Source organism: Embiotoca jacksoni, unplaced genomic scaffold (genome assembly GCF_022577435.1).
Source record: "Embiotoca jacksoni isolate LCO1_2020_lvr unplaced genomic scaffold, fEmbJac1.0.p SCAF_86, whole genome shotgun sequence".
Classification (NCBI taxonomy): Eukaryota; Metazoa; Chordata; class Actinopteri; family Embiotocidae; genus Embiotoca; species Embiotoca jacksoni.
The window spans coordinates 965,723-992,890 of record NW_027185443.1 but is presented as its reverse complement, the minus strand read 5'-3'; the positions used below and the strand labels follow the sequence as shown (position 1 = coordinate 992,890).

The following is a 27,168-nucleotide window of genomic DNA, read 5'->3' as shown; positions in this document are numbered from 1 at the left end:
TATGGAAAAGAGCTGATGGAAGTTATGGTCATGCGTTCCTGACATGCTACCTTCAAGTGCTCCTTGTAAACTGCAGCTCCTGTGCTGTTTAGTGAATACCTCATTCGGGCTCCACAGTATTTCTTAACAATATGTTGTAAATACAGAATTAAGTCTTCTAATTTAAAAGCAGAACAAATGAGGAGTCTTTTAACAGACTGTGTAATTTGTTTGTTTTTATGATTATTTGAACTAATTTGATCATGAATCAAGTGAAACCTCTAATAATTTGATTGTTTGAATCCAGACACATTCAGCAATGTTTTTTCAGCAGCTGCTAAATCAAACACAAAAGTTGACAGAAAAACTAGAGTGGACTCTTCTTTCATCCAGGATCCAGCTGATGATCCGTTTTATCCACCATCAGAAACACTGGGATGACCTGTGGACAGCAAACACAACACTTCCACTTATATTCATTTTAAATGTTTTTATATGTTCAACCTGAGCTTCCGTTATTTACCTTTAAACATCAACATAAAAAAACTTGAATTCCATTTAAAACTTTAATATCTTTATACAGTGATCTTCCAATTTATCTTCAAGGTCAAACTTGAATAGTATTTTGATGTCAAATTATTAAAGAAAATTAAACTAACAGTACAATATAAGATGAGCAATATTACACACCTTCTTTGTGAATTTTTTTTTTAAACTCTGTGAAAACAACTGATGAACACAACAGAATCCAAAACGAACAATAAATTAATTTTCAGGCGTCATATTAACAGACTCTTCAAATACTCCTTCATATAATCTGCAGCCTATTCGATGCTTTACTTACAAAAACTCCGACTGCACCTGAAGGCAGCAGCAGAAGCAGGCGTGGGACCGAGAAGGCTGCATCTCTCTCCTCCGGTGGGTGGACGGATTCTTCTCCTTCTCCTCATCGTGGCCACTCTGGTCTGGACAGAACTTCGGACTCGGAGACGCTGCGCGCTGGAAATAATGTCCTCTTCATCTTTTTAAGGACTTTTAACGGAGAAGAAGAAGAAGTGCAAGATGCTGCTGCTGCTGACTCTGCTCCTGTGTTTGTGCCCGAGTGCGCTAGGGCAGCTGGAGGAGTCCCAGTTTGGAGATGATGCTGATTCCGATTTGGCTGACTTTGATTTAGACATTGTAAGACACTTTTTTTTTTTTTTTTTTTTTTTTGGTGGAAAAGTTTTGCGCATTCTGGTGTTTAGATTTGGTCTTAATGATCGTGTTTGTGTCCACAGGCGCCGCGCAGAGTCCCACGGCAGGTGAAAACTGTATTAGCAAAGGTAAAAGAAATCACATTTTCTGCAGAACTATCGTGCATTTTTGTTTCTTGAATTTTGAGACTGAAGGCCAGGGTTTGGTTTGAGTTTAAATTCTGGCATTTTTAAAGTAAAATTTTAATGGCAAGGACAGAATTTTTTTTAATTTTTAGATTAGAAGTGGGGTCAAATCTCAGATGGCTGTCCTAAATCTCATAATATGGCACATCTGATAGATCACTTCTTCCCTCGGAGATTATGGGTTAATCGTTTGAAAGGCTGTCAGAAGTATTGGTGAGCCGACCTCCCGGACTTTAACAAAAACAAAATGACGTTCATATTTTGAATATTAGCCTGGAATTCATGACCTAGTTTGAGTTATTTCAACTCTAAACTCGTGCGCTTTGGGCGTCACTCAGGAGATCCGCCAAGCGCGCAGATGTGCCAGAGTATCTGTAATGCGTTGGATCTGAGCTCCTGGGAAAACATCCCACATACTGTTTAGTTGTTGTAACCATGGAGAAGTCCAGCTATTATTGGGATGACTTATCTGGGCAGATGAACAAAAAAAAAGAAAAGGGGAATTATCAATGCGCAGAGCAGAGATGCGTAAAATCAGGTTAGATTTAGTTGTTGATATTTGGCGTTTTAACTTTCCTTTTCGCAGGAGACCAAACCTCACATCCAGGAACTCTCCATCAAGACCACCATCATCTCCCGCTACGCGTTCACCGCGGTGTATTGCGCCATGCTGAACCGGCACTCCGCCGCTACCGAGGGCGTCTTCCAGTTCCAGATCCCCGCTGACGCTTACGTCTCCAACTTCACCATGTAAGAGCCACACGGCTCATTTTAACAGCAACACTATCACGCAGACGGTGGACCTAAAATCATAAAAAGATCATCAAAGATACTTTAAAAAGCTGTAAAGCTTGTGACGTGTCAGTTATGACCCCTCAGATTTATTTTGTCACCCTCAGAAGGTGCTCAACCTGCAGGCACCGCTTCAGAATCACTTTGAATTAAGATTTTCATTAAAAAAAATAAATTCTGTGAAAGTAACAAATGATTCCGGTTATCAAGTTTTGGAAAGTTTTTAATAAGAAATTAGATTTGGGAAAGTGAGATGAAGCGATAAATACATGCCTGTAAAAAATAAATTAAAAAAAAAAATCTAATAATGAAGAAAGTTTCCTTAAGATGCGGCTTTAAAATTGAAAAAAAACAAATAAACAAACAATAGCATCATCCATGTCGGCTTCAGCTTTTTTTCCGGCTACTTAATCAATCTAAGCAGAGTTGGACGTTTAGGAAAGGTATTTTATTAAAGAGACTTACAACAGGATTTAGAGGCTGAAAGGATTTACGGTGGTTCGGTTGCTATGGAGATGCCATCGAGGAGACAAGAAAGCGTGACAACTTTTATGCTGCTGTTAACACACACGCACAGGGACGAGCTCATTCAGGCGCCGGACCGGCACTCAATAAAACAACAGGATTTTGTCGACTAAAATTCTCTCCTTTGTCCGAGAAAAGCAAGTTGAGCCGTGACAATAGGTGGTCCTCAATCTGAGCAGCGCTCTAATCCTCGACCTTTGACCCCGTGAACCAGGATCATTGGAGGGCGTGTCTACCAGAGCGAGGTCAGGCCAAAGGAAAAGAGGGTCAAACAGGACAACGGGAAGCCCAAGAACAAAGAGTCAGGTGACGCAGGGTAAGAGAAACCAGAGTGTGTGTGTGTGTGTGTGTGTGTGTGTGTGTGTGTGTGTGTGTGTGTGTGCGTAGTCACTGCTGCTCCAAAGATTGTCACGTAAATCTGTGACCTAAGAAGGGACACTTGGAAGAAGTGACATCATACCGTTTTCCAGCTGTCGTGCAGAAAACCTGACATTTCATAAAATGAGATGGAGTGATTCATGGACCGTGAACGGGGCGAGAGAGTGAGGAGACGTGAGGTCAGACAGAGAGAAAAGGGGCGTCCATATCGATGACATCACCGCTTGGACTCCACTCCTTTGAAAATCCTCCACCTTTTCCTAATTGCTCCAGAGTTCCTGTGCTGTTCTCATCATTTCATATTTTCTATTCACAGCTGCTCCGTCAGTTTCTACTAATCCCTCCTCATATTTTGGTCCGTGTGGTGACAGTGAGGGAACCTGAACGCGTCTGCACACACGTTAACGCCGCCTGCTGCTTTTAAATCTTTACGAGAAAAAAGGATTGTGGGTTCAGGACGAAGAAATGCAGCAAATATAAGTGAATGAAAACAAACCTGGAGCTTGAACAGCTGTTGAACGCGTCATATGAAGTTTTTAAGTTCAAAACATACCGTGACACATAATGTACAATCCAACTCGAGGACACTGAATGCAACACGTGTGCCGCACAGATTCTCCCCGACAGAAAATAAACACGTGAATTTCACGTGCAAAAACTCGTATGACCACATGGGACCACAAGACACATGTAATTGTGAACATGTGGTAAACATGCATCATACATATGATCACGTGAAAAACTGATGTGTTTTTAATTATTTGTAGCAGGGAAGAAACTGTGATTGAGCTTCTGAGGACTTTAGATTATGTGTCATACAAATCTAGGTTTAATTCAAGTATTTGTAATCTTTCCCCAAAAGTATACTACAGTTTAATATAATTATATTTTGAATATTTGGTCTCAGTTTGTAACTTAATATCCTTTCAGCGCCCGACACTGATGAATGGGAATCAATGACAGACTATTAAAAAAAAAAAAAAAAAAAACTCAAGTTTTTATATGTTTTGGAAATAAATTCAGATGATTTATTTACACAACACTGGTTGGTTTCTTCTGTGTCGTCTCCTCCAGCCCGGAGGCGGAGGTGGAGGTGTTCAGGATGGCCGTGAACATACCCGGCAGGAACCGCGCCGTCTTCCTGCTCACCTACGAGCAGCTGCTGCGGCGCCGCCTGGGACGCTACGAGCACGTGACCAGCGTGCGGCCGCTGCAGCTGGTCAGCCGCCTCAGCCTGGACGTTACCGTCGTCGACCACTCGCCCGTCACCGACCTGGAGGTGCTGCCGCTCCGCAACGGCAAGAGCAGCTCGGCGACCGGTCCAAACGCGCCCAAGACACCGGGTTCGTAAATAAGAAAAGTACTAAAGTGCAAAGAGACAAGATTCTATTTACTCCCATTTAATTTCACAGGAAACGCCCCGAATGAAACGAACCTAAATCCCAATCCAGTTTAAATCCGCCTTTCTGCCGCTGTGTTATTTTTTTGTTTTAGTTTTGTTCTTGATTCAGTGAAAACAAAACGCCGTGTCCCGTCTTCGTGCTCCGCAGCCAAACCCGAGCTTCCCGTCACCACGGTGATCAAAAACGAAAAGAACGTCTGCCGGATCACCTTCAGCCCCAACATCGTCCAGCAGGCCAAGATCACCACCAGCGGCAACCTGGGAGACTTCGTGATCCGCTACGACGTCCAGAGGGACATGGGGATCGGAGACATCCAGGTGGACACTTTAAAAGACGACCGTGCAAAACAAACACAGGAGATGAGCAAACGTTTTAAAGAGGAACTCTGTGAAAATAGTTGTAATATTTTCAATGCATGCACGCACATTTCCCATCCAGCTTCTCACACACACACACACACACACACACAATCATCCACCCACCTCTTAGTCATTCATTCCCCTGGCTCGCTGCCACCAGCCTCCCGCCGCTGCCAAACGCTTCATGTCAGTCTTCAGAAAACTTCTGTCTTTTTCTCTCCCAGGTTTTAAACGGACATTTCGTCCACTACTTCGCCCCCAAAGATCTCCCCGTCGTGCCCAAGAACGTGGTGTTCGTGATCGACACCAGCGCCTCCATGTTGGGGACGAAGATCAGACAGGTACGGTACGGCACTCTCACTGGACATCCGACAAAATAACAAACAGCCTTTTCCATTTGGCGTTCGATTGTATCTTTATTATATTAAAATAAACGTGTAAAAAAAAAAGTCAAATCTTATTTATTTATAATCACGGCATGATAATACAGGTGAAGCTTTTGCATCAAGGTGCATTAAGTTGCTCAAAGAAAGCTCTAAAATCTTTGGATTTGGGGCTTCCACTTTTTTTTTTGAAGTATTGACTGAGAAGAAAGAAAGAAGAAGAAAAAACGAGTGAGGAAACAATAAAGTTTGTTTTTGGAGGACGCTTAAATGAAATCTGCTCTCCTGAAAGCAACTCAATGCATCATAAATAAAACTTTAAGGGAATGACGGGAATGAATTTGTGCATCTTAATCATCGGTGATATTGAGCAGGAAAGTTTAGTCTTAAAAAAAAGCCTTTTCAGGAGCTTTCAGCTTCATCAGTGGACCAAACCTCGAGTTAAGATCATTTATTTTCAGCTTCATTGTGATGGAAAAGTAAGCTCTTAAAGCTTACAACAATTTAAAGCTATTAAATATTGGTAATAAATGAGATGAAATATTCACTGCCCGTTGTGTCGGCCGGTATCAGCTACTTGGCTGACTCAGGTGTGGTTCTGTACATTTTGATTTGTTACTTCCTGTTAATCTTCCTGTTCCCACAGCGAGCAGTTTGTTTTCCTGCTGACGTTCACACCGTGTCCCGAGTCCAGAATTGAATTTGAGCCAATCCCATGATCGCTTTTAGCACGCGACGTGTTTTCACATTAAAGTCTCACCTCGGAGCAGAAGCACCAGACACAAACTCATTCTTAACTCTTCTCCCCGGAGAGTCGGAGGAAATCCCATCCATTTTCTGACAGCCCTGCTTCCCCTCACAAAGTCATTTCCCCCCTGTTTTTTTGGCTGGTTTTTTTTTGCCAAGTGGAAGAGTTCAATAGCTGCACTGGATAGGAAACGTGACACCCCACCTCCTCACTCCCACACTGGAATATCAATATCAGACCTTTTTTTCCTGCATCTGCACCGTAATCCCCCCGTCGGACGGAGTCGGAGCCGAACTCTGCAGCTGCCGCGAGCGAAGAACCAGAAAACAGGACAAGGCCGAGCTGTGAGGGAGGAAGGTCAGCGTCTATGGAGTAATGGAACTTTCGAGACAACGGGACCCTCGACCCCTCGATCTGACCCCCCCCCACACAAATCACCAGCCCCCAGTGCACCGCGGGAACAGAACAACAAGTGTGTTTTGAAGTGGCGTCACAATAGAGGGCTTCAGTGTGGGTCAATCTGTGGTCCTGACCCCTTTGCTGTATACAGCCCCGTATAGACATCCATAACCCTCCCTCCCCCCTCCTTCCCAGCACCAAATTATAGATCTCACCCACGCTCAGGGCTGCAAGAGCTGCCGGAGACGATGACGCTGAAGCTGCAAGAGACAAAAGTGGGAAGAAATCTAAATGTCAAAACTCAACCGGCGCTCCAAAACTTCATTTGTGACATGAAAAGATTTTCGGAATCTGATACAGTTAAAAACGAAGGGTCACTAAAAGCGGCAACCAGCAGTGAAGTCGCACGTCAGCTTGGTGAACGACCGTTATCAAGCCTCCAGTTCTGATTTTGTACGTCTTTTTGAGGCTTATTTTCTAATGAATGACGGATTATTTTCAGATGGAGCGCCAGAAAACGAATAATAAGGAGACTTTATCTAACAACACCGAGATAACTGGTGTAAAAAATTCAATGACTTTGTATTTGAGAAGTTGAATGGGAGTCTATGGAGCCGGCCTCTAGTGGCACTCGGTGGTACTGCAGCTAAAGGTGGTGGACACGCACTGTAGCTCATTTTCTAAGACCTTTTTATCTGTCTGTGTCTCAGACTAAAGACGCTCTGTTCACCATCCTGAGGGACCTGAGACCCGGCGATCGCTTCAACTTCGTCAGCTTCTCCAACAAGATCAAAGTTTGGCAGCCGAATCGTCTCGTGCCGGTGACGCCTCTGAACATCAGAGACGCCAAGAAGTTTATTTTCATGCTGATGCCAACAGGAGGTGAGATATTATTGCCTTGCATTGTTCGTCCTCTTCAGGATTCCTACAGTTTTAGTAGAAGAATTGTACAACCAGCAGTTGAATAGAAGAAAAAATCTCAGCTCACTGGTTTAAAGTGGAAAAACCTATTATTCAACGAGCTCTGATTTTCATTTCGCCTCGGGGTAATGAAAACTATAAAGTTTGACTCCGTCACTATATTTCCATTTCCTTGACATTTTCATGAGTTATAATCTCCACTGAAGGCACCAACATCGACAGCGCCATCCAGACCGGCTCCTCTCTGCTCCGAGATCACCTCTCGGACCCCGACACCGGCCGGAACAGCGTCTCCCTCATTATTTTCCTGACGGACGGACGGCCCACGATCGGCGAGATCCAGTCCACCGCCATCCTGGGGAACACGCGCTCGGCCGTGCAGGAAAAGTTCTGCATCTTCACGATCGGGATCGGCAACGACGTGGATTACCGGCTGCTGGAGCGCATGTCCCTGGACAACTGCGGGATGATGCGACGCATCAACGAGGAGGTCGACGCCAGCTCTATGCTCAAAGGGTTTGTCTTTTGTCTCTGTCCCTTTAAATTAAGTCAACATATTGTTGAAATATTTCTTCTGTCGCGTCTTGTGCTCCCAAACAGCTTCTCAGATTCGGTGTTTTCCAAAACAAGATTATTTTTGTAAAATCGGAAACCCGAAAAGGAGTTCATGAATGTTCGGAAACTGGTGTTAAACTGATCTAAAGCTTGCCTTGAAAATGGCCTGAGACCGGCTTCACACTGGGGTCTGAAATTGGTGTGAAATTCGGCTTGACACTAGAATGAGAGGATACTGCAATGGGACTAAAACTTGGTCTAAAATGGGCCGATGTTGGTCGGAAACTAGTCGACCACACTGAGGTCGGAGGATGATCTCAACAGGTAGTAGTAGTGATCTCAGCAGGTAGTAGTACTGATCTCAGCAGGTAGTAGTAGTGATCTCAACAGGTAGTAGTAGTGATCTCAGCAGGTAGTAGTAGTGATCTCAGCAGGTAGTAGTAGTGATCTCAACAGGTAGTAGTAGTGATCTCAGCAGGTAGTAGTAGTGATCTCAGCAGGTAGTAGTAGTGATCTCAGCAGGTAGTAGTAGTGATCTCAACAGGTAGTAGTAGTGATCTCAACAGGTAGTAGTACTGATCTGAACAGGGAGTATTAGTAGGATGCAACAACTTAAGACAATCCTCAGACCTGAGTCTGGTCAAAAACTGGCCTGAGGGCAGAAGTCCATTTTCTGACTGTCGGCCATCTGAGTTTACCCCCATTTTGAAATAGCATTTTTTTTAAAATACGCGATCTGACCACCAAACTCACGTATGCAAATATTGCATCTACCCCCCCCCCCCCCCAAAAAAAAAAAAGTCATGCAAGAATCTCTTTTGTCCCATAAAATACATGGTAGATTCAGGATATTCACAACAAGACGTTAAAAACAAAAACCAAGCAAAGACTCACTTATTTAAACATTAAGCGAATTACTACCCAGTCCCCTCCTTCCCCCCCTGTCCCCCCCATGTTAATAATCTGCCTCTTATTAGCCAATTAGCTCGCCTTAATTCCTCCCATCTCCCCCTCCGACGCGTCCTTCTGTCTCTCATCGAGCTACGAGGGAACGAAGGACGTGCAAATACGACGGTGCTGACAACGGACCTCTTGAATCGACTCCAACATGTGGCAGACTTCAACAGCCGCCCTCTTTCTCTCTCTCTTTTTTTTTTTTTTTTTCTTCTTCTGCTTTATCCTTTGACACACAACCCTCTCCTCTCTCTCCTCCGCACTCGGACACACGACGTGTTTGTTCAGTTGAGCAGGAATGTGTGCGCGTTGTGAAACCTGCGTCTGAGTGTGTACGCGGGGTTAACAGATAGACTCCGCTGATAATAGCCGCTGTCCTGCTTGAACAAACACGCCGGTTAAAAGAGGTGAGGAGGTTTACCGCCGTGTGACAACACACACACACACACACACACACACTTTATACACACTCATTTTTGAATGTGTGCACAAACTCTGAAGTTGGGTGGCAGAAGCTTAAAAGGTTAGACAAGCAGGGTTTACGGCCGGAAGGCGGTCTTGTTTGGATAAATAAGACATTTGATGAAATCTGCCAAATGAACCTTTTGTCACCTTTCACCAAAAAAAAAAAAAAAAATACGAATAGGCGCCGAACTTGCGTTTGACTGATTATTAAGAAAGAAGATGATCGTAGGTTTGGCAAACTCTGCATGAAGTGTAAAAGCAGACAAAAAGAAATAAGGTCAGTAGCGTTTTTAATACGCTGGAAGTCCGTTACAAGTTGGGCAAAGCACAGAGCAAGATTAGTGTTTGAATTGTCTCTAGAAAATGCAACAATTTGAAGCCCTCGTATGTTTCTCAGTTTCCTCACACAAGGCTCATTTCTCGGGATGTCCGTCAGCACTCGGCGAAGGGCGATGCCCAACCTATCTTTGTGTTCCCTTCTAGGTTCTACGACGAGATAGGAACTCCTCTGCTGTCTGACATACGCATCAACTACACGGAGAACTCAGTCCGGTACGTCACTCAGCATCTCTTCACCAACTACTTCAACGGCTCCGAGATCGTCGTCGCCGGCAAGCTCACCAACCAGAGCGCCGAATCGCTCCACGTGCAGGTTACCGCCAGCAACGACGACAAGAGCATCGTCCTGGAGACCGACGTGCCGCTGCGGCACCGACAGATGGAGACCGAGAGGCACGTGAAGGCCGCCGCCGCGATGGCGGCCAAGGCCCCGGGGTCAGAGGTCACACAGGGGTTAGGGGCCGCGCTGGATTCGATAGCGGAAGACTTCGTGGAGCGCATCTGGGGTTTCCTGAGCGTCAAGGAGGGGCTGCGGTCTCGGCTGCTCAGCCAAACCAGCAAGGAGAGGGAGGACCACATCCAACTGGCCACCAACCTGTCTCTGACCTACCGCTTCCTCACGCCGCTCACCAACATGGTGGTGGAGAAGCCCGAGGTGCTGGCCGACGGCACCGTGGCCCCGGCGGCCACCTCGGCGCCGACAGCTGTCGACGCTGTCTCGACTGCCAACGAGCTGCCGGGTGACCCCGACGAAGGGAAGCCACAGAAACCCGACGGGAAGACGGGCAGTCAGACTCCATCTCTGCGCAACACAATTGGTGAGGACGCGTCTCGTCATTTAGGTCGTACAGATTGTCTTAAAAAAAAAAAAAAAGTCTGCCGCCGCTGGTAAACCGATGAGTACGACAGAATGGAAACGTTTGAGTATGAAATAGTGCGGTTCTGAAAAGTTGGACCTCTGCAGCGGCCAGCAGATCAGAACTGGATTGAAAAGTCACGAAAGGAAGCGACGTGTCCATTTGTCCATCGCGCATTTAGCTGTTTACGAAAAAGCAAATGAATCTGCAAAGTCAGTGATTCCCAAACTGGGACTCAAGAGACTAAAAGGCCGAACAATCGCGCTCGAACTGACGCCAAGTCCCCCCAAATTTTTTTTCATTTGATCTAATTTTCTTACAAGCGATTGTTATTACGTGTTGATGTAAGAATTAGTTGTGAAAGTGCCACATTTCGAGCCTCCGAGCGGTGACAAGTATTTCAGGTAAGTCGTCCCTGAAGAGAACACGCAGACCACCTCTCACCTGTTCAGACGCGCTGATAACCGACCCGTAAAGAGTTAAATGTTCCTCTATTGAGAGACTTTTAAAACAATGGCAAGCCTTCGGACTCGCAACTGGAAATAAACATTCCCTTCCCCTCGCAGGTAAAGCGGAGAGACGACCGACCAAGAAATCCATCAGCATCTCCAAAACATCAGGTGACGCCCCGTTCTCTCGCTGTCTCGTGTAAACACGCCTGTTTCCTCTGATAGCATCTGAGCCCTACGTACTGTACGTTATACAGGGGGAGGGAGGGTGGAGGTGGTGGTGGGTGGAGGGGGGTGGGGGGGGGTGGGTGTACAGTAGACTCTCTCTAAGCTCTCTACGTGGGCGGCCTGTAATTTGGACGATCGTCAGACGGTCGGCGGCGATCACTCGAGGAGCTGGAAGGATTCCCTCTGAACGTGAACCCGAGGAGAGGAAAAGAGCTCACAGGGGTCTAATTGAAATACCGACGCCGGCGCTACGTGGCACTTTAAACAAGCGAGGGCGTGTCGGCGAAGCGGCGGGCTAACGAGACGTGGATGTTTGCGCATGTGTTACGGTAAAGAGAGGGAAGCCACCAGAAGCCCTTAGTGAGGCCTAATGACCCCGTCATTAGGGCCGCTCTGTCATCTTCACCTCCGTCCTCCTCGCTTCATCCGAAGTGGTTCTCAGAGGCTTCAAGGGCACTCGAGCTGAAGATATAAACTCCCACAGAACAGAAGCCGCGCTGGCTAACAGAAACGGATAAACAGAAAACAATAAATGTAAAGAACATCGCTGTTAAACAATCATCAATGCTTTTTGTTATTTGCTGCTTTATGGAGACTTTTTTTCTGCGCAGGTGTCAGAAATTGGAGATCGGTGACATCACCAGACAGTTTTTAAGTATTTGTAGCGTCCTCGAATTACTTATGAGCAAATATCTAGTTTCTTTGTTATTTATTGAGCTCAAGCCCCGCCCCCTCCAGTTTTCTGAACATTACCTCGTACATTTTATGAAGTGATTACAAAAAAATCATTCTTTTTTTCTGCAAATTTTATCTCCCCTAACAAAATACTAAATAATTTTAATTATAGGTACATTTATTTGTTTGTTTTTTGTTTTGTATTTTAGCCTGAACAACACATTTAAAACGTTATTGTTATAAAATGTTATCGAAGAATGTAAAGTCCTTTATAAGCCAAAATTTACAGAAGGATTATCAAAAGGTGTGACTGTGAACTCGGCTGTAACGACAGCTTAACTAGACTTTATAACATTCAAACACAAGAGAAAATGATCCATCTGAGGAAGGCAGCGGCGCAGCATCCAACTTTAAAATTTGTTTTTATTAACTCCAAGAAATCCAACTTTTTCTACCATCAAAGAAAATTACCGACCTGCGTTATGTTCTCTCCCAGCGGCCCGTTTCTGAGAAGAAAACATCAAATTAAGTAGTTAAACTCTCAAAATGGGTCATTTATTGGCTACCGAAAGGCCTTCTTGTTCTCTTACCGACTCTTCTTTCTGTGTTTGAACGCACCGTTTCCGTCCCCCTCCGTCAGCGGATGGTGACCCCCACTTCGTGGTGGAGTTCCCCCTCAGTAAACTAACCGTGTGCTTCAACATCAACGGTGAGCCCGGACACGTCCTTCGCCTCGTCTCCGACCACAAGAACTCCGGTAGGCCTCATGACGCCGTTAACGAAACTCCTCGTTCCAATTATTCACGGGTTTTAATTGGATCTTTTATGTCCTCAGGCGTGACGGTTAACGGGAAGCTCATCGGCGCCCCGGCTCCGCCGGGCAGCCACAAGCTGCAGCGCACCTACTTCAGCAGCATCACCATCGTGGTGGATCGGCCCAGACGCGCCTACATCGAGGTGACCCCGAAGAAGGTCATCCTGGACGGGCGGGACCGCGTGGTTCTGCCGTGCCACTCCACCGCGGCCGTGGACAGCGGCGTGCTGTCGGTGGCCGTCGTTGGGAAGTCCAACGTCACGGTGACGGTCGGAGGCAACATCAGCTTCGTGATCCTGCTGCATCAGTACAAGAACCCGGCGCCGTACCAGCGGGACCACCTGGGCTTCTACATCGGGAACAGCGAGGGGCTGTCGGACGGCTGCCACGGCCTGCTGGGTAGGTGTCCGGAGGAGATTCCATCATCGCGACCACGAAGGCGTAAAATGAGTATTCCTTCAATTTCAAGAAATCCTGGATCACAGCAACCGAACAGGACTTTACTGACCCGTCAAAGTGGTGCCGCCCGTCTGTTACAGCTATAAAACAGAGACGGTCTGAAACAGGAGCCGAAAATAACTCCGAACCCTTTGATCCCTTCTGCTTTTAGGTCAGTTCCTGTTTGAGGAAGTGGGGCTGGCAGAGCTTCCTGCGCACGGAGACGAGAAGCCCTCCCGGGTCCTGAAGGTGAAGGACCGCTCGGTGCCGGTGGTCCAGAAGAGCAGGCGCATCTACAGCGGGACGCAGAGCGTGGACTGCTGGTTCGCCCGCAACAACGCGGCCAAGCTGATAGACGGACAGTACGAGGACTACGTGACGTCTCACATGTTCGACACGGGAGAGGGACCACACGGGACGAACGGCGCGTGAGGAGACGGACACGAACTGAAGCGTTTAATTATCCGACTAAACATCTTTTTTTATCCAGTGTACATAATTATCACGTCCCAATAGACCTAGTCGCATTTCAAACTTCTTTCTACCTACAGGTCCAACTTTTGAATATATTTTTGTACTATTTCTAATGAAAATTTAATGTTTTTAATGATATGACTTCTATTATTATTTTTTACAATACTTTTGTAATTGTAAATAAAACATTTAAACCCACATTTTTCAGGCTTCTTTCTGACACACGTGTGTTTTTTTTTCTCACACCTAATATATATATATGTCAGCGTGTCAAAGTAAAACGAAGATCGCACCTGGTTACCACGGAGACCAGCCCCGGTAACTAACCCCTTGTTCCCACGGATGACTGGACGCGCAGCGATCACACAACTGTGCGCGCACACACACACACACACACACACACACACACACACACACACACACACAGCTCCGTGCTCTTCCCTGTCATCAGGTGGAGGTCACGGGGGCCGGTGGCCACGCCCACACAGGTGTTCTCCGGCCGGGGTCCCGCTCGGTGCAGTCTGTCGTCGCGCTGCCTCGCCCCGGCCGCCGTAGGAATTCAACACCACAAAACATCAGGCGACAAGTCAGAAGGGGAAAAAAAAAAAAACGTCTTTTTACGTTCAGTATTTGATTGAAGTTGGAAAACGAAGCAAAATTTGGCCTTCAAGATCGACGGCAGCTCAAACTTTTATCTTCTGTATTCATTTTGTTTGAGAGTAAGTCGACGTATTTGTGTGATTAAAAATGTTGGAAACACCCGGTGGAGAAGTTCTCCAGAGATTTTTGCCACTTTAGCAGGTAAACAGTCTTTTTTGGGTGGTGGAGGTGGCTCATTGAATTTTTGATCCAGTAGACAAAAGATAATTTAATGTTGTGAGTAATAACGCTGCACTGTTTTTTTTTTCTTTTGGTGGTACGACTAAATACTTGTGATCATTTTTTTTTTTTCATGTGTCAATCATCTTTATTCATAGCACAAGATTACAGCGATACATTCGGTCAGAAGCGCCGCGGCGGTTCGCAGCCCGTCGACGACACTTCAGGACGTCTCGTCCACATGTTCATAATTTGATTTATAGAAAAAAAAAAAAGATTAAATACAAAAAAAAAATACGTTGAAATACAAAAAACATCACAGATGGAATATATCAAACTGTAGACCTTAAGGATAAATGTAAACAGGTAAATGGAAATGTTTTTAAACTGTACATAAAGTCACATCAATCACTTGCTTCAGTCGGATTCAGGACTTTTTTGTTTTGTTTGGCGATTAAGACTCAAAACTCACAGACTGTTTGTCTTTTCATAACTCACTCACTACACTTCCTATTCCAATGTATTTACCACAAATTGGACCACAACATATAAAGTACAAAATACATATAAAATATTGACAGAATAAATAAAGGAAATGTGCCGTAACATGAAGTTTAATACTGAGCTGAGAGGATTTCTGTATTAGGACCTCTTTTAGGAGGAAAAACAACAACTCTAAGAACAAATCTTTTGACAACAAATATTTATATTGTTTATAAGTTCCAATATTGACATGAAAAATTAGTATTTGAAAAAAAAGTGGCAAGAAATACAAGTCATTTTTACACTTTAGAGTTGCTTGTTGTGTATTTCATTAGACTGCCTGCAAGGCTGGCGTTTTACTCACTCATGTTTATGCTAAGCTAAGCGAAGCTAAGCCAATCAGCTGCTGGCTATATCTTAAAATATACCGCACAGATGATGAGTGGCATCGATTGTCTCATTTAACTGTTGGCAAGAAAGCATATTTCCAAAAATCAGAGCCAGACATTTGGCTCTGAAAATTTGGGTTTTATTTTGAAATGTTTCTCTCAAAATATTCGGATTATTATGACTTTCATAAATTATAACTTTACGCTTCTGTAAAACGCATATTTATCAAAATTATTTTGTAAAGTCTCGGGGTTCTTCAAACCAACAGAGGTTCAAATACAGAGGTTATTATTCTTGATATTTTAGTGCAACCATAAATATTTTTCAACCATGACATGAAAACTTTTTACAATTTCTGTTGCAAAGAACGAAAACTTTTTTTTTTTTTTTTTTTAACCAACGCGTTTCGTCCGTCACAACGTTGGCAGCCAATGTTTAAAATAAAAAAAATAAAAATAAAGTCCACTGATCACCCGTCTTGACTTGAAGTCGGCAGTCGGAGGGAGGACGTGCAGGAACGACTCATAATTACACCTTAAATCAAAAAGGCGGATTTGAAGTGATTATCTTTGAGTGAAAACCTGACGGAGCACTTTAGACTTCACTCGGCTCCTCTTTGGAATACGAGACACGATAAATGAGCAACATCACTTACGCTCTGATGTTTTCTGGAAACGGAGGCAGCGAGGTGCTAAACGCTAAAAACTACTTTCTAATTCCCAGAAGGCTGTTTGATGCACCGAAGCGTTTCACATTCACAGGTTACAGGACCGTTAACGGGGCCTTTCGCTTGCAAACGATATTTAGACCTTCAAATCGGAGGAGATGAGGATGTGAGGTTGTTGTTTTTTTTTTTATTTAGGCTGTTCAGTGTTTTTTTTGGTTTGTTTTGTGTGTGTGTGGTGTTTTGTGTGGACGGTAGATGGACGAGGTCACCTCGGGTTCACACCGCCACCCAGCTCGGTCTCAGCGGTCCACCTGAGTAGTGCACGTTGGGAAACGGTCCTCCTCCGCCGCCGTCCTCCTCTCCCTCCTCCTCTTCCTCCCCCTCCGAGGCCTCCTCCGTGTCCGTGTCCACCGTCAGCAGCACCTGAGAAACGAACATTTCGTTAGCATTCAGACACAATGCAAGCGGGAAAAAAATTAAATAAAAAAAAGACCGAAGGACACTTCTCATCAGCTGCTGCGGGGTTTTTTCATTCGGGAAAAATAAAATCTCCGCTCTGCATTCTCGGACCTAAAGTGGAAAATATCCTCATTTAACGTGAAGCCTTGAAGACGCTTTCCAGGAGCAGCAGGAGGGCTTCAAATCTCAGAGAGGCTGAATTCCACGACTATTTTGACATTTACTGCGTTATAAATTTCCACATGTTGCTTTACGCTGCGGTACGACACGAAGGGAAAACCGACGTGAAGACGACTTAACGGAGCCGAGAAAGATTCAGATATCGGAGCGCACATAAAGTTTCTTCTAGTAGAAACGCAGCGAACGGAGGCTTTAAACGCATTAAATTAGTTCCCTAATTCGTTTTTGATTGGATAAAGTTAATATCTAAACAATTTGTAATGATGGAAGGAAACGTTATAACCCTCCCCCCTATATACTGTCCACAACAACAGCCTTGTGGCTCCAGCTTTGGTCTCCTCCATCCCCCCCACCCCCCACCCCCAAGACCTCGTCCTATAATGTCCCTCTATCCGTCCTCCTCCTCCACTCAGCTCTGCTTTCCATAACAACAGCGCGTGGAAGAGAATCATAAATGTCACTCTTATTCTGGGGATGAAGGCTTGATTTATGGCCGCCTGGCAGAGGACCAGGAAACGAGGAGGGAGTGGGAGGGGGAGGTAAAAGCTCCGGTCCCGTTACATAGGAGGGCCGCGCACCCTCGACGGTCGAGTCTGTGAGTTCAATCTTTCCTGAGCGAGGAATTAAAAAAAATAAATAAAATGGCATGACATGAGTTTCTGTGCTGCGTGGAGGCGGCTGTTGGACCGAGAGGCCCGTTAGTGTTTTATCAGACCGGACCGACCAGAATCCCACGTGAAAAACACACAGAAAAACTCCTCAATGTGCTACATGTCAGCACCTACTTGTTTCTGTGCTGTTTACAGTGCAGAAAAGTGGATTTGACTCTCATGAATTACCACAAAAAAAGAAAAAGAAAAGCCAAATCAGCACCTTCCAGACCTGAACTATGAGGCCAAAAGTATGTGGACACCCAACACTTTTAAACTTTGAGAAGGTGCTGAGCTTTCAAGGCTGCTTGGATTTTCTGTGTTAAATCAAGTTGAAACTCTGCAAGAATCATTACTTGGCCAGAGACTGAAAGTATGGAGGCTTAAAAAAAACCCACAATATTATCCAGAAGTTTTTTTGTTTTTTTTTGGAGCCAGAAGTGACCATATTTGGACGAGCTGAGGAAGAGCTTTTTTGAATAGGAGTATTTAGGTGGCCCTGGTGGCCCTCAGTGGTACTGCACTTTAAGGGCACTTTCAAACTGGCTAAATTTTTCAGACCTAAAGACGCCGTCCGTGTTTATTTACAGTGAATAATCCAGAAAGAGAGGGGGGAAAAAAAAGAAGAAAATTTACCCTTGAAAGGAAATTACAAAACTTCACACCTTTCTTCTTAGAAGAGTTTTAAACTTCCACATCGAAGAGGAAACACTAATGAGGAAGGACAGGCAGAAGAGTGACTCAGGGTTTCTTGGACTGAATTTATCTGGGCTTGTTCCTCATTACATAAAGTGTAGAGGGAGGAAATCTCTCTCTCTGTGTGTGTGTGTGTGTGTGTGTGTGTGTGTGTGGGGTGTGTGTGTGTGGGGTGTGTGTGTGTGTGTGTGTGCACTGATCCCCCCAAAACAACAGGTGCGGTTGACACCCAGTGTGAGCGTGCGGGTGCACCGACCATCAACGCCCATTTTCACACACAGTAAAAGTCTTCAGAGACGTTAAACTGTCACATTCCTGCCTGAAAGTTCGGTGGGAACAAGATTGTTTTTTCAAAGAGAACTTTTGTTGTATAACATCAAAAGTCATGTTGTTTACGGACCGATGAGTCACTTCCACAGCAGATGGGTCGAGGATTTAACTTATTTCAGGGCCGTATTCAAATATTTTAATGGAACTTGATAAAAAAAAAAATTAAAAAAAAAAAAAATCATTATATGAAAATACAAATATTTCAGACGGGTGGAAAAGGTTATTAAAGATTTTATAAAATGTTCTGCTATTTTTTGCTAAAAAAAAAGAAAAAAAAAAAAAAAAAAAAAAAAAGAAGTAGTAAAAATTGCTTTGTAGATTTTCAAATTTTAAACAATATTGTTCAAGTTTATTGATATAAAAGAGATAATTCAAAGTAAATCTGTAAAAAAATTGGTTTTGATATGTTAAAGTGTAATATAAATTGTAATTTGAATGAAATGTATTAATTTCTATGAGGACATTAACTTTTTTTTATTTTTTTTTTTTATCTTGAACGGGATGAAGTTCACTTTGTTCCGTTTGCTCGTTGAACTCTTGACGTATTTGACGTCGGTGATTCTCACCTGCGACTCCTCGCTGCTCCCCCACGGCACCGAGTCGGCCTTCCTCGCCGAGCCGTCGCACGAGTCGTCCGGGCTCTTCATCGTCTTGTACTTCCTCATCATCAGGCTGTCCACCACCCAGAACATGATGGACTGCGGGAGGAGCCGCGGAGACGAGACCCGGAGTTTATTCACCGCAGAGTTGGTGGTGAAAAGGTCAGAGGTCACGATGACATCATAATGTTCATCGTTCAATATCGGAACTCCATTAATTTACGCACTTGTACTTATTTATATAGACGAACCAGAACAATACAACTTCACCAAATCAAAGTCAGATCAGTTTTACTTGTATTTCCCTAAAAAGATATTTAATATCTTTCATTAAAAAAAAAAAAAACCTTTTCACAGTGACAGTGAAACTCACGTTGACGATGAAGGGCACGATGAGCATGACGAGCACCAGCTCCAGCTGAGGGTCGGCGATGTAGCTCAGCAACACTTCCTGCAACTGGAGCACAGGAAGAGAACAGATTTCACTTTCTGACATCGGAGAATATAATAATGATTAACGCTCGTTTTAGCAGTTGTTTTAATATTCATATTTCAATGTGTTTATTTTATCTTTTTATTTGCTCGCTGATGTCCTCTATTAATTGTAAAGTGGTTTCTACGGTAAAATTTACACATTTCTGATCCAAACCATCTTTGTAACTTTATAAAAAAAAATTTATCTGTAGGCTTTATATATTTATTGTTTTCAGTATCATTAGCACTTATAATATCAGTTTCTATAGATTTTAATCTGTTAAAATGGGATGTATCCATATAAATAAGACAGTAGATATAAATAAGAACCATTTGAAAGACTGGAAGACGTTTGGCTAATGATAATATTTATAATCAGATGTCCGTAGAAGAAAATCTTTAAACAGCGGAAGTTGGATCTCTAAACAGCACGAGGAGCTTCACGAAACAAAACTCACTCTGTCTGGAAATAAACTCATCAGAAGTAAACAAATAAGCAGCATTTTTTTATTTTATTCCTCGGAAGGGCATCTGTTGCCAAGGCTAATCCGAACAAACAAACATGATCCCGAATGTCATGCAAACAAAACCGTCCTTCGAATACACGAACGCCGCCGCTGTGTTTCCAGTAAATTCAAAGGACGAGTCGGGTTTTTTTTTTTTTTTTTTTCCTCCCTCCTGCTTGTTTAGTCTCCCTGAAGTCTCGATGACTTTCATGTCTTCATGTCGACGGGGAATTCAAAACGACACCCCAAATAAGAGACGAAACGGAAACGAGAGAAGATTTCTAAAATAGGCTGTTTTTTTCATGAAGTCTGGTTGACCTGACTCGGATCAGCGACGTTAAAGTTTGTCACAATTAAAAGACAGAAAACCTCATTTTTAGTTCCCAGTTAAACGGAGGTGAGACTGTTTTGGGATGAAACCACAACGTAGACAATCGCGGTGTATTTAAGTGGCGTCACGGACGCCATCATTTTCTCCATTTTGAGAATGAAAGAAGAGACTTTCTTCCGTGCGATAATGTCACACAGAAGATCGGCGCACAACGGAGCTGTGAAGGCGTCTTACTTTGGTCCATCCGGGGACGAGCAGCACCAGGCTGATCACGCCTTTCTCCAGCACCATGATGAGCAGGTAGATGCCACCCTGACCCAGCCACGCTGCAGCCTGGGGGGGGTCACCTGGAGAAGCAACGACACGCACATTCATTTAACTTGATAAACTCCGTAGCTTTGACGGATTTCCTCCGTGATCGAGCTGCGTTCTGATACGAATAGTTCACTTCCATAAGACTTTAAGAAAAGTAACATCCTGAGTGAGCGACACAGTCTGGCCTCAACCTTTCCAACAGGTGTCTCACCGCAGCAGACACAACAGAGGACAGGTCTGTCATTAAGACAGGAAGGAGGAAGGAAGATTAACAGGCAGACAGAGAGAGAGAGAGAGAGAGACGACAAAGACACAAGAAAAAACACTCATCATCATTTTCAGGGTGACACAAATGTTTCTGTAACACCTATTTCAAAAGAGTTAACTACAAACTGTCCCGTGGCTGCACGGTGAAGTGAGACGAAGATGTCATCGCTCTTTCAGCTCGTAAAATTTTCCATCACAGAAAGTTTGACCGTGATTCAAAAAAAACTAAAAAACTAAAACAACAACCCGTAGACTGAGTGAGTGCAACAACTGAGGTGGAGTTCATCTCTGGGAATGTTTTCCACACTGGGCTGCAGCTGGAGCTGCTGGCTCTCCTCGTCCCTCCCCGTCTGCCTCTGGAGAAGCTACAGCGCCCTCTGGTGGCAGAAACCCAGAGCTGCAGCCCAAGAGGCGACAGAAGCTACGTCTATCCAACAACCTCGGGAAATTAATGTTTTCAGACACGAAGAGAGAATTGGAAACAGAAGAAAGAAAGAAACGGACTTGTCTCTCTCACCGTATTCTCCGAACATGAGCAGCGTCCACTGCTTGTACTCCACCAGCTTGGACACCAGCTTGACCGCCAGCCAGATGATGAGCATCCCCAGCGTGGCATCCAGCAGGAAGTTCATCAGGTAGCTTCGGTAAAAAAAAGGGGGGAAATTGAGTTATTGCTTGTTATTGTCGTATCTCATGTCATCGTGAATCGTCTGTGCTCTTAAAGAACTCACAGAGAGCACGGGTCCTCTTTGGTCAGGGTGGACAGGAAGATGTTGGCAAAGTGGATGAAAAGAGCACCGATGGCTTGTTTGGACGTGTCAAAAAACCTGGAAAAGAAGATCAAATGTTATTTATAGTGCATGTTATTATAACACAGGTTGGACAAAAGTGGTGCTCAACATGAAACAGAAGTAAAAGAGACGAAAAACAATAGTAAGCCAAAACAACACGTGAAGATATACTGTACAAGAGCAGTAATAATGCTCCAGAAAATTTGATTTAAAATCAAAAGACAGGACTATTCATTTAGAATTTTTTATCTGCTTGCGTTACATGTTTAGAAAATGTCTTTCCAAACATTTTGAATTGGGGAAACAACACTCGCAGACTCTCCGAGAAGACTCTGAATGTCCAGATGATGAATCTGATTTATTCGCAGACAGAAATGCAAACAGGAAACAGTGGAGGTAAATAAAACAATTCTGACCAGATCCTCCACGGCCGTCTGACGCCGACGGGCTCTCTGAACCGCTTCACTGCAAACAGAACGAAAGACAAATCGGGGATCAACAACGACGCATCGAAACGACTCGTCCTGCAAAAACAAGTGCGGCGGGTTTCGACCTCGTGCGTCTGCAGGGCTGCAGGACGAAGAGGAGGTGGAGGAGAGATGAAACGCAGACCTGTCCTCCTCACTTCATTTCTCCCAGCAGGCTCGGGGTGAACAGACGCCCTCTGTTCCTTTATCTCGCCATCTCACAAGGTCACAGAATGTGACTCGGCACGTGAGGACGGCAGCGAGGCTTCCTGATCCTGATTAAGTTTTACACGCGTGGACTACAACTGCTTCAGATCACTGAAAATACGAGTTGTTTATTTGCCAGTAATATTGATAATAAGTAATTGAAGTCATGCATTAAACAAAAATATTGGACATCTGCCAATCCAGCTTCTCATAAACTGAAGATTTGCTCCATTTTATATAAAAAAAAAAACATTGAAGCTCTTATTATGGGCAAGTATCATTGTTTTCTGAAACTTCTAGGCTGAACCATCACTTTATTAACAGTAAAAAGTCATCGACAGATGATCCAATAAGGAAAATATTAATTAGTTGCAACCCGAGATCGCTTAAAAATATCAAATTTCTCTTATAACAAGACTGGAGAAACAGGCGGTGCATAAATCCGAGAAAGTTTCAGCTCTGAAAGTAAAAAAACCCAAAAACAAAGACTTTTCTACTTATCAGCTGTTTTGCATTGAAAGAAACTGCAGCAGCTAAACATGCAGCCGTTATCTGGACTGTGTGAGTCGCAGGCGTAATGGCGAGTCAGCGGAAAGAGGGGGGGAAAAAACAAAACTCCCAAAAATAGCCGTGAAGGAAGACGGATCGGTGGAGGGACGCACGGTGCAGCTGGGATTTGGCACGCCGCCACCGCCATCACAGCCGAGCAGCTATTAATGCTCCGCTGCACAGCAACAACGCCGAGTAAATACCAACAGGTTGCATGTGAGGTGACCAGGAGTGACACTTACAAGAAACTCTGAGAACAGGAGACGGGAGGGTTGGAAAACATAGAGAGGAGGGACATTTATTCCTCCGCTAATAACTAACTGAGTGGAGGTTAGAGGTCATTGATCTCGCCCCCCCCCCCTCCTCCAAGGCACCGGCCTGTAATCCTGCAACACTTCACTGCTCTGAGTGATTCAGCTGCACTCGACCGGGCTGCTCGATTAGCTGATGAAAATCCCCCACGACTGCATTGACCTTTTAAAGTACACACTGATGATTAGATCCGACGCCAACAGTCCTTGAGATAAGTGGATATATAAAACGGGCTCAACGCTGCTTTTGTACCCGTCATTTCTGAGGCTGTAAATTATGCTTATTTTCATTGTCAGTTAATGTGTTGATTGTTTTTTTTTCTTTTTTTTCCCCCATTACCGATTAGCTGTTTAAATGTCAGGAAGTGATCAAATAAATGTCAGCCAGTGTTTCCTTGCAGCACTAAAATCTCTTGTTTTAGCCCAACAGTCCACGACCACATGTTCAGTTTATTATCACAAAAAAATTAAAGTAGCCAGAAAATATTCACATTTAAGAGAATTTTAGCATTTTTTTCCCCTTAAAAAACATGACTCAAAAAGATCAATTAATTATTAAAATAGTTGGGGATTATTTTCAGGCAATCAACTAATCAATAAAGCTCCATTTGGTCACAATAAAATCAACAGAATAAGCAGAAACAGCAGTCTGAATATTCAGGCAAAGTGGTTGGTGGAGTAAAATGTTCCAGGAAGTCATCAAAACAAACAACATAAAGCTCCTACACGCCCTAAAGTGCTCCTATTTGGCCGAGCACCAGTCGCACCTCTCAGCCGCTGCTGCAGAAATGTAAGAGCATTGCCCGAAGTGCCTAAACTGGTATGATGCTCCACATTTGGTGAGTCAGCTGCCACAGAATCACAAGTTTCTTAGCAGTCAACAGGCATTGTTGGTGCCGAGTACGTCCACAAGCGGTGTGCGGTCCACAAGCAGCATCTTGTTTAGCTGTTAAGGCAAATACTAAAATAAAAAACACTGTCAAAGTAGCAGAAATTCTCCAGTTATATCTCACTTAAAGACACAAGGCTGTAACTTGAGTTGAAGTCTCTTAAATTATTAATCATTTACATTATAGAATGATATATAACATTTATATTGCTGATTATATTACACATGTCTGATTACATACAAATAATATCATTACGCACTTAGGAGGCAATTTTGATTGTTTAAGAGCAAAAAAAAAAAAAAAAAAGTCCTGAATCCAAAACAAGACATTTTGCAACACTGACGACACTTCCATTAGAAATACAGCGATTTGTGTTGGTCCTTAGACTACAGGCACACACCGGTGTGGTATGAGGTACCTTCATTTCCCAAAGTTAATTTGGGTGTTAACGGTTAATTCGGCGTTCAGACATACCATAACCCACGCGTGCTTTTGTTCAAATACATCCTGAAACAGCTGGTTTACCAGGGTAGCGGTGGTCTACTTTGTGGACGGCAATGACGGTAATCAACAAAACAAAAGCTGAAAAATCTTTCAAATGTGAAATTTTTTACAACACTTGATGCATGCCGAAATGAAAAGAGAATCCTTATTAGTCAGATCGCGTTTGAAAGCATTTACTATCTGGTGTGTCGTCTTGCTGAAAAGCGAAGGGATGTTAAATCAGCATATTTTTGAAACGAGGCTCTGTGTAAACAAACGTCAACAAAACGCCACGTGGCCGAGCGAAGCCTTTTAAACGCATTGTTTTTGTGCACTTCGCGTTTCCTGCGTGCTGCGGCCGAATAAAAACAACAGGCGGTGTGTCGGGGATGTTTTTTTGTTTGTTTGTTTGTCAGGGACGTGTTTCCCGGTGCTGATCGATCCGGTACTCACACATCAGCGTGCTGAAGGCGACGACAGCGAGGAGTCCCTGGATCAAGACCCCGAACCTGTCCGTCAGAGCTCCGTCGTCGCAGCCGTGAGGATTCGCCTTGTTAACGTCAGACATGTTTAGGACTTCAAACGGGACGTTACTCAAGAATCTCTTCACCGGGACGAGCCCGCTGTACACGTACATGTCCATAGTGGCACGATAAAAAACAACAACAACAACAACAACAACAGCCGTTAGGAGACAAAAGGAGCGCCTCCGCGGTGACGTTAACTTTCAACCTTTCTCCAGGAAAAAACTACTAACCGCCCGATTTTCTATTTCCGGTGATCGATTGAAGGTTGGAAGGGAAAGTTCTCCTTCAGTGTTTCCGGTGGCTGATGCTACATCTCGTGATGCTGAAGCTCAACAAGACGGTCGATTATCGGACTCACGTCCATGTTTGTGAGAACGAAAAACACGAACGGTGAAGTCGCCCAACTTCCGGTCATGGTGTTTCAAAATAAAAGGCTGCGCATGAAATACAAACTGCCACAATAAGTCATTTAAATATATAACATAATTTCATATCATCTGATTTTTACGTTAAGGCCATAGTAACCCTAAATATTTACAGGTCTCCAGTGGTGGAAACGATGTGGAAATAATGTATTATTTTTGAATAAAAGTACAGAAGTATTAGCAACAAAATTATAGTATTTAAGTAAATATACTGGTTTTGTCCCTACGTCTAACATATTATTATAAATATATGACAGTACAAGATTTGTAATAGTGAAGCATCAGTGTGTTTGCAGCATGTTTGAACTTATTTACATCCAGTTTTATGTTCAGGGACAGCGGAGGTGTTGCCAGATGAAGTACTTACTTAAAAAAAAAAAAAATATGTGGACATTTTTGCTAAGGTATTGGATCATTTGAACATTTACTAAAAAAATTAACAAGTTCAATGTTTAGAAGGAGAAATCACTATGTGGTGAAGCTGTTAACAACTTCAAAGACATCTGAAATTTCAACCTTGACTTCGCGCTGGGTTTTGTGAGATGTCTGAACAGGTTAGAAACAACTGGCTTAAATCTTTAAGAATGTGTTAAAAGCTTGTCTTAATATCTATCGTGTCAAATCTTGATCTTAAAAGTAACTAAAGACGTCAAATAAATTCAGTGGAGTCGAAATATGTCCATACAAATACCTGTCATGTTTCTAAAACACATATTACTGTGGATGTTTTCCTGCACTTTGCCTAACTGGACTTTTCCTTGTCTTTTGTCCCCCCCCCCCCCCCCCTCCTCCACCGGACGTTTTCCACTTTGTTTTCCTTTGTTTTATTCTGAAGAGACATCGGTCCAACTTCCTGTTATTGTTCCGCCACCATGACTTGGGTCTCGCAACAGAATTCCTTGAATGTGCGCGAGACCGAGCTGCTTTTTTTGTTTTGAGTTGGTGGGTGGCGCGCGGTGACGCGCGGTGACGCGCGGCCCGGGAGGCAAATCTCTGCCTCGGGGTGAAGCTGGGACAGAAAATCTGTCGGTTCACAGTCTTTAAGGTGCACATTTTATGAGCAAAACAGCCATATGTGTAGTCTGGTTAGAGGTGGCGAAGGTGTAGTAATGGGATTTCTAATTACATTTACCTGATGCCAATTTATCCAACATACACAAGCCTGCAGAAAAACGGTTTATCTGTAATTAAAGAGGACAAATACACTAACAAGGCAACTGGGAAGGGGGGAAGGGGAGAGGGGGGGGTGTCATGAAAAGCAATTGTTGAAACAAAAATGTGTACTTATGGGCACCCACCATGATGAAAAACGTCACAAATCCCTAAATACGTTACACTGAACTGTTCCTCCAACAGGAAGTTGTACATTAAATATCTTTGGACTTACTGAACCTTTTCTTTCCTTTCTGTTAATTTCCAACTTTTTAAAGCATATGATGGCCATATGATTTTTAAAAGCAACAATAACAACCTAAATAAGCAATATAGGTTTCCATTTTACAACACGTAAAAAAAAAAAATACAAAGTGGCTCCGGAGAACTTTAACATCGGAGTTTCACACGTCTTCAACTAATCTTTTAACAGCGTTGTCTAAACAAAACAAAACCGGTCGTCTGCTGCGTGCAGATAGGCAGCGGGCTCACGCACAAGTCGCACGTGTGCGGGTGCGTGTGCGTGTGCGGGTGCGTGTGCGTGTTGGTGTAAAAGGGAGGCAAAATCCTTTATCCCGCGCGCTTGGAAAAGCTTCTTCTCTGGCAGATTAATGGCGCACGCTTTAACCATCTGTTCCACGAGCGGCATCACACCAGCGCGAGCGCCTCTTCTCCCTTTATGACTC

General features: G+C 43.9%; 2 protein-coding genes across 3 annotated transcripts; one reads left to right on the top strand and one right to left on the bottom strand.

Moving 5' to 3' along the window:
• Positions 1–943: 943 nt before the first annotated feature.
• On the top strand, positions 944–13,712 carry itih5 (inter-alpha-trypsin inhibitor heavy chain 5). The gene is made up of 14 exons (XM_069139820.1): positions 944–1,158; positions 1,257–1,301; positions 1,945–2,108; positions 2,890–2,991; positions 4,128–4,396; positions 4,604–4,773; positions 5,040–5,156; positions 7,056–7,227; positions 7,473–7,782; positions 9,724–10,397; positions 11,003–11,056; positions 12,429–12,545; positions 12,624–13,001; positions 13,213–13,712. The coding sequence occupies exons 1-14, from the start codon at positions 1,042–1,044 to the stop codon at positions 13,470–13,472; spliced, it is 2,949 nt and encodes a 982-aa protein (XP_068995921.1). The 5' UTR covers positions 944–1,041; the 3' UTR covers positions 13,473–13,712.
• Positions 13,713–13,979: 267 nt separating this feature from the next.
• tmem110l (transmembrane protein 110, like) lies at positions 13,980–25,283 on the bottom strand. 2 transcript variants are annotated; one of them, XM_069139823.1, is made up of 9 exons: positions 25,136–25,283; positions 24,832–25,001; positions 21,888–21,936; positions 21,412–21,507; positions 21,198–21,319; positions 20,333–20,445; positions 19,161–19,244; positions 18,755–18,886; positions 13,980–16,296 (listed from the first exon to the last, which is right to left on the bottom strand). In XM_069139823.1, exons 2-9 carry the CDS (start codon positions 24,944–24,946, stop codon positions 16,150–16,152), a joined length of 858 nt encoding a protein of 285 aa, XP_068995924.1. In that variant the 5' UTR covers positions 24,947–25,001; positions 25,136–25,283; the 3' UTR covers positions 13,980–16,149. The 2 variants fall into 2 exon arrangements, with proteins under 2 accessions (XP_068995924.1, XP_068995923.1); XM_069139822.1 differs by having other exon boundaries at positions 24,832–25,283.
• Between the last annotated feature and the right edge of the window lie 1,885 nt (positions 25,284–27,168).